General features: G+C 41.8%; 1 protein-coding gene across 1 annotated transcript; it reads right to left on the bottom strand.

Moving 5' to 3' along the window:
* Positions 1-622: 622 nt before the first annotated feature.
* On the bottom strand, positions 623-10,873 carry prlra (prolactin receptor a). Its single transcript, XM_062477626.1, has 9 exons — positions 10,665-10,873; positions 5,755-5,854; positions 5,359-5,491; positions 4,572-4,741; positions 3,718-3,884; positions 2,998-3,139; positions 2,635-2,731; positions 2,459-2,528; positions 623-2,326 (listed from the first exon to the last, which is right to left on the bottom strand). Exons 2-9 carry the CDS (start codon positions 5,819-5,821, stop codon positions 1,301-1,303), a joined length of 1,872 nt encoding a protein of 623 aa, XP_062333610.1. The 5' UTR covers positions 5,822-5,854; positions 10,665-10,873; the 3' UTR covers positions 623-1,300.
* Between the last annotated feature and the right edge of the window lie 648 nt (positions 10,874-11,521).

The raw sequence follows: 11,521 nt of genomic DNA on the forward strand, positions 1-11,521 counted from the left end.
ACTTTAATAAAATGTACAATAATAGCAATACATAATCCCCATTACCTTTGCTGACACGAACACACCAATGACAACACATTTCCTGGTTTGAAATCCATACACTCAGAGCGCCAACATTCTAAAGTAATTCAGGGATTCAGAAGCTCCCAAGTAACCTTTCTCCTTTCTTTCTTCCAGCGAATTCGAGGAAGTAAACAAGCGTTACATAGCCTACCATGTACATTTAAATCATTGCATGCATTTATTAACTAGTTGTGAAATAGTCTACTGCTGTTTGAATATGGGAGATTTCAGTTTTGACAAAATGACAGCAGATACTGACTAATATCTGAACATTCACAGTTCACACATTCATTACATGTATTATTCATTCTATTACCATCTGCCATTTGCCACTATCATGCTTTCTGGAATAGACTGTAACGAAGAGTTAAATGATTAACAAATGAGGGCCCTTTTCAACATTTGACAGTTCCACATGACCTAATTTTGCCCCTAGGGACACTACCCAATACTGGTTTATGCAGTTGTTTGGAATGCATGCTTTATGTTTGCAGTATCTCAAGGAGGGGGACTTAACTTGCTGGTCTGTAAACAAGATAAACAATAAACTAGATTGAAGTGCTTTGTTTGATAACATATTTAATAAGCAACAGTCATCCATGGGACAAATCAATAGAATAACATATGTATCCACATAAACAATAAAATCCTCACTGTATGAAAAATATCCCACTCTCTAAAGAATTTTCTTCTCTATTCTTAAAAAAAATATTTTTGTCTCATATACAAAACACCCAAAACAGATTTATCTGATAGAAACTGAAATCAGCAGCTCTATAATAAAAATGAAACATCTACTATATAGAAAAGTCTACATAAAATATATTTCATTAGTGGTGTCCTCGTTTGGTTGTATACACATCACTTTACACACCCGTATATTGCCTATGCAGAGAAAATATACATACATACACTGCAGGTTAGTTAGGGAAACAACCTGTCTGGCTTCAAGAAACAAAGTTGCACAGCATAGGAAGCACAATAAGGTAGCACTCACTCAGTCATGATCAGATATCAATTACAACTCATAATCCTGTACATATACACTAAGATTCCAAACTCATACACATAGTTATTTAAGATAATGTACAAGTAGCATGATGTTAAATTAAATCAGTGTCTCTAGTCTCTTGAAAGAAAGCAAATATACCAAATTGCCTCTCTGACAAAATAATGTCTTTGTTTGGTTTCCTTGCCATCCCTATCTAGGTCTTGTTTCCATTGGTGAATAAGTTGGTTATAAGGTGGGCAGCATAGTAGCAGTGTCAACATAACCACTGGGTGCCAGGAAAATTCCCAACTCCTGGGCTGGAGTGACAGTTGTGTGAATTTCCATTTTCCCTTCTGGCTGGTTGGTGGAATCAGCATGCCATCCCTCTTCTGGCCATTCCCTTTCCTGGTCATCACAAGTACACTGATCATCCACCATCTCCCTCTGGAGCAACAGTACACTGTCACTGACAACACCCTTCACCTTGCTGTAGTCTTCCCTTGTGGTGGCAAACTGTACCTGGAAGGGCTCCTGGCTGTGCCTGGAGAGGGGCTGGAGAACCAGCATGTTTTCCCGATTGACCCTCTGGACTTCCACATACTCCAGAGACTTGGAGGGGGGCAGCTGCTGCCCCGTGGCAGGCCTCTTGCTCTCCATGCTGGAGATTTTGAACTCGCTGTGGGCCTCCAGGCGCCAGGGCGGTAAGGATGGAGGAGGGTTTTTGCCTAGAAGGATTCCTCCAAGCTCCGAATGCAGGGGATTGGCTGAGGTGGAGAAGAGGCTGTCTGAGAGGTAGAGCTGCCTGGTGGTCTCTGTTAAGCCGTGTTCTGAGGGCCCCGGGCTGCATTGGAGATTGGGGGAGAAAACGGAGGGCCAGGTATTCACTCTTCCATCAGAGGAGTCTGGGCTATGGATCTCCATAGCCTGGCTGTCCGCTTCCTCCATATTCTCCCAAACCGGCTGGCGCTGTGTCTGGCTGCTCCCCTCTTTTCTGCCTGAGTCCTCCTCTTCCTCCCTGGCCGTGCCTTCACCACACTTCTCCATCAGCAGAGTGTGGCTGTCGCAGCTGCCTCTCCCTGAGTCACTGTCAGATGAGGAGATCTTGGACTTGAGGCAGCTGTCCTGGAGGGCCTTCCCTTCCTGCATAATTAGTTCCTGCTCCTCGCTGACATACACCTCCAGGTACTCCACTAGCAGGTCCTCGTAGTCTGATGAAGTCGGGGGAAAGCCCTGAATGACTAGAGCGTTGAACACCTCCTCTGACTTCCCATTCTGCCAAGCAAAAAGGATGAGTGGATAAAGATCAGGTGGAAAATAAATACTATATGCCTACTGTATTTATGGTTTATAATTCTGATGCAACCAATTACAAATATTAGATTTAAGACTCAGTCATCCTTTTACCTTCAGAAGCTGGTTGTCAAATCCTTTAATTTTAGGTCCTGGGACAGGTGGTAGAAAACAATGCTTCACACTGAAGAGAAGTGAAAGGTGGTCTTAGTGAAAACAGTAATTTGGTATTTTGTAAAAATGTACATTTATTAAACTTGGAGAACAAATATCCAATCCCCCCTTCCTACCTCTGTCTCTTCAGACTCAGTATGCATGCGAGGATGATGAAGAGGAAGGCTGAAAACGTGCCAGTCAGGATCCACATGGAATGTTCCCGAGGGATATCTGAGCGACACAAGCCAATTGCACAAGCGTTTATTCACAGAATCCATATGTGCTCACAGGTTCAAATAGTTAATCTACTGTCAAGTAATATTCATAACCGTAATTTTTTATTGAATTTAATTGATTGTGGAAAGGCAAACATTTGTAGCATTAGTTTTAATAAATTAGGCAAGATATTGTTACACATTATTTCCCATATACATGTAGCTTGTCTGCATGCACCCTACATACTGTGATCATTATTCTGCAAGTGTTGATTGACTTACAGTTAGGGATTCTGACGTAGGTAGCAGTGCTCCATTCACTCCAGAAGCCATGGTCAGGCTTACAGCGCACCTCGATCATATATACTCCTCCTGACCGCAGGCTGAAGATGTTAAAAATCTTCTGCTGACCTGCATAGTGCTCCTAGAGGAATAAGAATATCCACAAACATTAACATTGCGTTCCAAACACAATCACATTTACAATGGTACATGGGTCATTTGGCAATTGTTGCAGCAGGCAAAACGTGCTGTTTAATGTGACCGGTACTTAAGCCTGCATTTAAGCCCAAATAAATGGATTGGAGGTTAAATAGACTAACATGCGAACGTTGCCACGTCACCTAATGCACCATTACACCTCTGAGCCACTGTTGAGGTGATGAACTATCAAGAATATCTTTCTAATCACTTCTCCTTGGCAGGGTTGATGTAACCACATCTGAATCCTGCACCTATTGCGTAAAACCATTGTTCGAATTGTGTCAGAGGTCTTGAGTAGTCCCCAAGGTGGATGGCAGGTGGGAAGGTGGGTAGGTGGAAAATGTCTCATATGGAGGATGTGGAACCACGAGCCCCCCTCAATATGATAACTGCATACAATTTCCAAACTAGTGTAGTATTTAGGTTAGGTTGAGTAGTATGTGGTCTTTTAAAGTAGATTATTCTAGTGAACAACAACTAAAAGATAGACAGTAAAGCTAGATTTGTTACGCCACGTACCTCCCACTCCTCCTCGCCCTTCAGTTTGACTCTGAGCTCATAGATGAGGGTGATCCAGCCTGAGCGTGTGTCGGCCTTGTGGGGGGGGTTCCAAGACACCCTGAGGAAGGGCACCTCTGTGTCCTCCAGCACCGCAACGCTCACATTCTCTGGTGTGTGTGGCTGGACTGAAGACAGAAATAAGGATCATGTCATGGACTTTCACTCGTGGACTTTCACACATATTTTACACCTCCAAAACGTGGAGGTTCATGACAGTGAAGTTGAGTTAAAAAGTTAAAGTGAGTAAGTAACTGACGCCCAAAAGAAAGGGCCTGTTAAAGGCAGGGTAGGCAGTATAGTTGAGAATCACATTTGTCATATTTGCTGAAATAAACTTTACGTCCTGATAGCAACCAATAAATCTAAAGGTTTGACAGTGAAATTAAATCAATCCGATATCTGTGGGCGTCACAGAACTGTAATAAACACAACCAATCATTAAGGTCGGACCATTAACTAATTATTGACGGCGCACAGGGCGTTGAAAGGAGGGTTGAATCCTTTCAAACTCAAGCAAAAATTGCTAGGTTCGCAAAACTTGCCTATCTTGTTGTTAATGTCAAAGTTTTGAAGGAGAAAGATTAGTACAGAAGGAGTTTTGAAACTGCTGGCACTGCTAGGATAGTCAGACAGGTGGTAAATGAGTCAAAGTTCTTTAGTCTGTGGAATGTTTCACCATTCACACAAATCTGACCTATTATAATCGATTTGTTCCACGCTAGGCTTACGAATGTCCCCCAGTACCAGAACATATCTCCTGCATTGGTGAGATTATTTATTGTGAAGTAGGAGAATATGGAAGACGTTCTCACCGATGTAAATCACGTCCACATCAACAGGGTCAGAAAAGGTTCTACCCAGCGCGTTGGTCGCAACCACAGTGATGTTGTAGTTAACCCAAATGGACGTGTCGTTCTTGTTGAAGAAGCAGGAGTTCTGTCCGGCTGTCCGGTAGTCTGGACACTCATACACTGTGTCAGAACTAAGGGTGCGGGGGGGGGGGGGGGGGGGTGCACACATGAGCGAATTGTTATGTTAGAGATCCTTTAACCTTGTGTTCAGTGAAGTTCCTTGTAATACCACAACCCTTGGTCTCTCAAATCAATGACATAGACACTCTGTTATTTGCAGTGTTATGCTAGTGTTTCTATTTCCAAAACAACAGGGAACTGTTGTCATGACCTGTGTCTACATAAACAATTCCAGCAATTCTCCTGTGTGTGTGCATATGTGGGTGATCATTTCTATAACAGTGTTGCGCATCTTCACAGGTGCACAGCCCTGCGAGTGCTCACTCGGTTCAAAGCAAAGTGTGACCAAAACACTGCATGAATAATAATGGTCACATAATAATATTTTAATCTGTATGTCTTTGTTTGGCATGTTTGTGGTGGCACATTTGCACAATGATTTGTTCATGTGAAAACAATAAGTGTAGGGACGGTGATCATAAAGGGGCGATGAGGGCAATTTTTTAAAATGTATTTACAAATTCAATGAATGACAGACAGACAACTAATGACTGACAGAAAGAGAGAAGGAATGAGCAAATGATCAAACACACAAACAAATCAATAAATGAAAGAATTAAGGACATACTTTTCCTTGCTGTAGGAGAGGCCATAGGTTGTAGGCAGTCCCCCGTCTGAGCCTGGCTCCCACCAACAGGTGAAGGTTTCTTTATCCGGAGACCTGCAGCTCGTCAGTTTGGGCTTCCCTGGTAAAGTGTGGCCTGATAGGACAGAGATACCATCTTCAATATCTACGGTGGCCTGTCAGCGTGAAGGGTCAGACTGTGTTGGTCAGGATGTGCTGTAGGTACTGGCTGTGTGATCACACTCAAGAACCATTATCACAGTAGCAGAGTTAAAGGATGAGATACATAAACACGTTTTGACAGATTTAGTAGGGCGTGTAGCTACAGTGCAGCCAACACTATGACATTTAGGCCACCCCAAACTAATCTTGTCAGAACCTGCTAGGTCAGGGACTTACATGCTCCTTGTTTGAATAATGCCAGAAGTGACAGAATCGCCACAACTCCATTGTCCCTCCTCATCATGCAGCAACACAGGATCCGGTGTCAGGTGCGTTTCTGGGAAGAAAAACAAAACACAAGTGAACCATTAACCAATGCGGTGCCTCAGATCATCAGACACCACCATCACGTCCAATGCGGGCTTGTGTCCGCTGAAAATTGGGCTGCTAAGATAAAAAAGTAAAGTTTGGGTTTTACCCTTTGTTACTTGACTGGACTCATGGACTGTGCTGTGCTTCCAATTTATAGATTTAAGAATGTTTTTACTTACTTAATGCATGGTCAGCCACAGAGAAGTGACAAAGGTCATAAACATACCTATAGTCACAAAGGATAAATAAAAAATAGTTTGCCACCATTATTTCAGGCCAATCCAGAATAATTAATCCATGTATCTCCATGCTGCCTGCCAACTAGCACCCAACTTATCTACCAGAAACACAACTAAAGTACAAAAAGTGATTCAGGCCTCAGCTCTCTATGCTACTCTCAATGAGCCTTATCTTATTGCATAAGTACTTCAATAATACATAAATACAGCATAAAGAAAGACCTTAAAGTCTTAAAAACTGATCTAAAATCATCATCATTGTTTTCCTGTGTGTGCTATAACGCCTTTGGATTTACACAAAATGCTTTCCTGCCAGATGGTTCAAATAAGAATATCCGATTGCATAAGGGCTTATGTCACCAAAACGAATGCCAAAACACAGGGATAGTGCTGCTGCAGCGGTTGCATGCTGGTAGAGAAGCAGCAAAGCCCAGTGCTCCTATTCACATGGATGGCAGTCTTCTTTTTTCCCTGTACAGATGTCAGGGTTATTACACTCCACAACCTGTGACCCTGATGGGGAAGGGCTGGGAGATATATAGACTGTGGAAGTCAACAAGGAAATGAACAGGGAGTATCAGTGGCAACTGAGCCTAAACATTCTATAGTTTTCACTCATCCCAGTTTACAAAAGGTCAGCTAGCTTGGCAAACTGGGTGATTGGGTAAGGCATGTCTGACTGGCCAGGACAGGGCTGCAACATCATTCCCCTCAACCCTCCTCTCAAAGTCCATCAGTATCCAGAAACAGCTGTTTCAGACCTGATGACAGAGAACCCAGACACATTTTCAGCTTTTCCATTATGAAATTCATTATCACCTGGCAATCTTGGTTAAATGAAAGGTTAGATGTTACTAATTCCAGTTGAGGATACTGTGTTGACTTAATGAACTTATTGGCCCAGCAGTAGAACAGCTTGCCTCTGCCGTAAGAACTTGGTCCGTAAATAGAGTGATTAGCTACAATGCAGTTAGCTGTGTACACAAGGAAATCAGATAAAGATCAAAGAAATTACTCTAGGTTGGGCCACAGGAAAGGGAAAACAGTCACTGTAGACTATAGTTGACAATAAGCATTGGACCCTTCTACCATGGTTAACTACACTAATTATTTAGCCCATGGGCTTCAGGCACTAGTAGGGCCTCCCCTACTTTTTCAATAGTTAATTCTGTGTTGATACAGGTATTATCTACTTTACTCCACGGGGGCTTGATTTCAAGAACGTCACCATGATCTGATAATTGGCATTATAGCTGAGGCAACGGTTGGCCTTCGGCTGCTTTTAGCCCTCTTATATAACCCAGAGGCAGTAAGCTGCTCAAAAGAGAAAGTGTGGAATACACTGTGGAGGCAGTCAATGTGAACTGATATGGTCTTGTCCTGATCCAGGCCTAGCTACAGGCTACACACGTCCTCCTCTGTCATTCTGTCATCCCACAGCTATACAAATCATGCCAGAAACCATAACACAGAAAGTGGACGGTAAAAAAACGATAGAGTTGAGATAGGGGTGAATATGTATTTCCTGCCTATAATGTGAGTCACCGTAGGACAACTACAGGGGTCAACTGACACATAACCCTTAGACCTACTGAAATCGAACACAGGGGCTGCTGTGAGGAATAATCAATAATTTATCCTCTTACAACCACATAAACCACAGTTTGTCACCCATAGGTGCTATCTGATACTCAACATTCACACCTCCTGAAATTGAACACAGGAACCCACGTAAGACAATCTTTTCCAGGACTGCCTGTTCTATGCTCACATCTCGCTCATGGTGAATAATCAGGGCCCTCTCGGGAAAAAAGTGGCTCAGGTGGGTTCTGGTAGCAACATCACCACTGTTAATAATCTTCCGGAGCCTTTGTTGACGCAATATATGGTGTCTGCCATTTGTAAAACACTACCAAAAAACACTTAACTTTGAACCGCTAATTAGAACACATTATAAAATAGCTACAAATAAGATGTGTATGATGTATGGTGAAGGAAAAGGGGAGGGGAGTAACTCACACATGAACAGACATAAGGCTCGGTCCTACTTAATAGGGAGAAAGTGTGGAATACACTGTGGAGGCAGTCAATGTGAACTGATATGGTCTTGTCCTGATCCAGGCCTAGCTACAGGCTACACACGTCCTGCTCTGTCATTCTGTCATCCCACAGCTATACAAATCATGCCAGAAACCATAACACAGAAAGTGGACGGTAAAAAAACGATAGAGTTGAGATAGGGGTGAATATGTATTTAATGCCTATAATGTGAGTCACCGTAGGACAACTACAGGGGTCAACTGACACATAACCCTTAGACCTACTGAAATCGAACACAGGGGCTGCTGTGAGGAATAATCAATAATTTATCCTCTTACAACCACATAAACCACAGTTTGTCACCCATAGGTGCTATCTGATACTCAACATTCACACCTCCTGAAATTGAACACAGGAACCCACGTAAGACAATCTTTTCCAGGACTGCCTGTTCTATGCTCACATCTCGCTCATGGTGAATAATCAGGGCCCTCTCGGGAAAAAAGTGGCTCAGGTGGGTTCTGGTAGCAACATCACCACTGTTAATAATCTTCCGGAGCCTTTGTTGACGCAATATATGGTGTCTGCCATTTGTAAAACACTACCAAAAAACACTTAACTTTGAACCGCTAATTAGAACACATTATAAAATAGCTACAAATAAGATGTGTATGATGTATGGTGAAGGAAAAGGGGAGGGGAGTAACTCACACATGAACAGACATAAGGCTCGGTCCTACTTAATAGGGAAAAGGTGAGTTAATAATTATTGTTCAACCTCTGAACGAAGGTAAACAGGCCTTCTGCTGTTCTCTCCCAAGGTTAAGATACAAACCACACGGTTTGTCAAACCATACACATCAAATCTGTTCAGCAGACTTTAGATCACATCAAATCTGAAGACTATACAACTGGAAAAGCATGTTAGAATGGGAGACAGGTCACTGTAGAAATTCATCATTTCATTTCCAGGCAGTTACAAAATTCCATCTATACTGTGACTTCCCTTTTCCCTATATTCAGTAGTCACTTATGGCTAAACAATCTAACATTTACTGTGATAAAAGATGCAATAAATTCTTGCTCTGCATTTGTAATTCTAACCTTGAAAACAGAAACAACAATGATTAGTTATCTCCCCTTTCAAGCATGATGTCATATCAGCCTACTTCCAAGTAAAACACAAACTGGTTGGACCATCATGCTTAACTCTTGAGCAGAATTGTGTTGTGAGCTCACTATACACTTATCAGTTGAGTAATGCCTTGGGCTGTGTGAGAAGGTGGAGAATGCATATGGGCGTAATTCCAAGAACCATAACACTTCCAAGAAGCACCTTCCACGCACAACCTGTCCTAACTTCATTGTAGAATTACAGAGTCCAGGAGTGTCTAAATGAAGTCAAACATATTGTCTTGAGTGAGTAGATTAAATCTCCTGTGACCATGTCAAAATGAACTAATAGTCAGTAGTTCAGTGCTGTAGGGTGTATTTGTTACATTTATTGTAACGTCGAGCTTTCTAGCAGACGTACATTATGAGTCTTCAGTGGCACTGTGTTCTTACAATCAGTGCTACAACTGTTTCAAAAAGTAAGAAAGCGCGACCAGGAAAACATTCCCACACAATATACATCTTGAGTAAGTACATCATTTTTTTATGCAAGAACATTGTTTCTTGAACTGTAGGTCAGTGGTTTTTAGTTCTTATCTGAGGCTGTATAGACAAAACATCTGATTGCCTGTGTGCTCCCTGTCTAAAGGCTGTACTTGTGATATAAATGGAAAGGCCTAAATACTACATTTTGCAACTAAAGACACTTATCTACCCTACCACCACACTTAATCACAGAGACACCCCCACCAAATCACTAAGAAATGCATTAAAATAAATTACATTTAGATTAAGAGGTGGTTGCTCCGCAATGATTCAATGAAAGTTGAACAAACAGTGTAACATAACTTATTTGCGCTGTAAAACAGCAGGCCTGTTTACTTTGGAACAGCAGTGCAAGTTAACATGGTAATCCTGTGAGAGTTTTAGACTGTTAGGTGCTATAACTGACAGGTGTCACCTTCTCACCCCACACCACTGAAAAGGATTACCCAAATACAAGGTCTTATCAATGGATACGTCTCATACGACTAATAGCCATTTTTCTTTAGTATACCCAGTGTACTTTGTCCAGTAAAGGGGATTTATCAAGGGAAAATGAATGGTATGATAATCTATAATGACCCTATAACGTCACCTGTGTGGGAAACGTATCGTGCTGTTTGCTTGTGGTGGATTAACAAACAACAACAAAGGCCCTAAGTAGGCAACAATAAGTGGCATAGGCTACACATATGACATCAACATATAAAGTGTAGTCTAAAACATTGCAACAAACATAGTCAGAAACAACAACTAACAAGCTCAAAAAAGAACAAATTCTCTTCAGACACCTGGACACACAAATACAGTCGAGTGATGAGCGGCACGCACGTAACCTACCTCAATTGCATTCGACGAAGTCACGCTAATTCCTTAAACGACAAAGTATAAAGGAATATAAAAATGTTGCAACGGTAGATCTGTAGTGTAACAAGATCATTTGCTAAAAGCGAAGAAAGGACCGGCAGAGTTGTCAATCTTAGGAATGACTGATGAGTACAGACTTTCTGCTAAACCGGTCCTGAGGACGAGGGCGTGTTTAGTTAGTACTGTCAGAGCCTTCCTTTTAAAACTCCGCCCAGCAGAACACATGAAATGTATTCTGTGGTTGCAATACTGACAATTACAAAAGATAAAATGCAAACTCTATAAACAAAAGAAAAAAATCATAATAGCCATGATGATACATGTGCGCATGTTTGTAAGAGAGAGAGAGAGGTAGAAAGAGAGAGAGGTAGAGGTAGAGAGAGGGAGGGAGAGCGAGAGAGACAGAGAGAGAGAGACAGAGATAGAGAGAGGGGAAGAGAGCAAATTGTTTTTGAAGATGGTTTCTGTTTGTTTTGCTATATGATACCGTTCCCACGAGTGAACGATACACAACCCAAGAAACAGGTATGCCAGAGACATTTACAAATTCTTAGAAAGTCAACTGGTCAGCCCTATTTTTTTTTTATTATTACTGGAAGTGCAAATGAATAAACTTAGGGGAAAACTTGAGATGATTATTTACTCTTCCAAAACATTACAATCCTCCATGGCACTGCAATGTTTTGTGCTTGTTACTCAGGTGCTCTGTCCCAGGACTCAAATCAAACATTGTAAAACACAGAATGACGATCACAGCTGTAAAGCTGCTCCATGTTTTTGAACATGATGTTTACTCATGCTTCATTCTCTTTTTGGTTCCTGTCATAGAA

The sequence above is a fragment of the Osmerus eperlanus genome, chromosome 14 (genome assembly GCF_963692335.1).
Source record: "Osmerus eperlanus chromosome 14, fOsmEpe2.1, whole genome shotgun sequence".
In the NCBI taxonomy this organism is placed as follows: Eukaryota; Metazoa; Chordata; class Actinopteri; order Osmeriformes; family Osmeridae; genus Osmerus; species Osmerus eperlanus.

Bases quoted from the DNA above. Each gene is read 5' to 3' on its own strand.
- prlra (XM_062477626.1), bottom strand. From the start codon at position 5,821: ATGATGAGGAGGGACAATGGAGTTGTGGCGATTCTGTCACTTCTGGCA. The intron at 5,492-5,754 runs GTAAGTCCCTGA...CTGTCCTATCAG, and splicing joins ATTATTCAAACAAGGAGCAT to GCCACACTTTACCAGGGAAG. The intron at 4,742-5,358 runs GTATGTCCTTAA...CCGCACCCTTAG, and splicing joins CTCTCCTACAGCAAGGAAAA to TTCTGACACAGTGTATGAGT.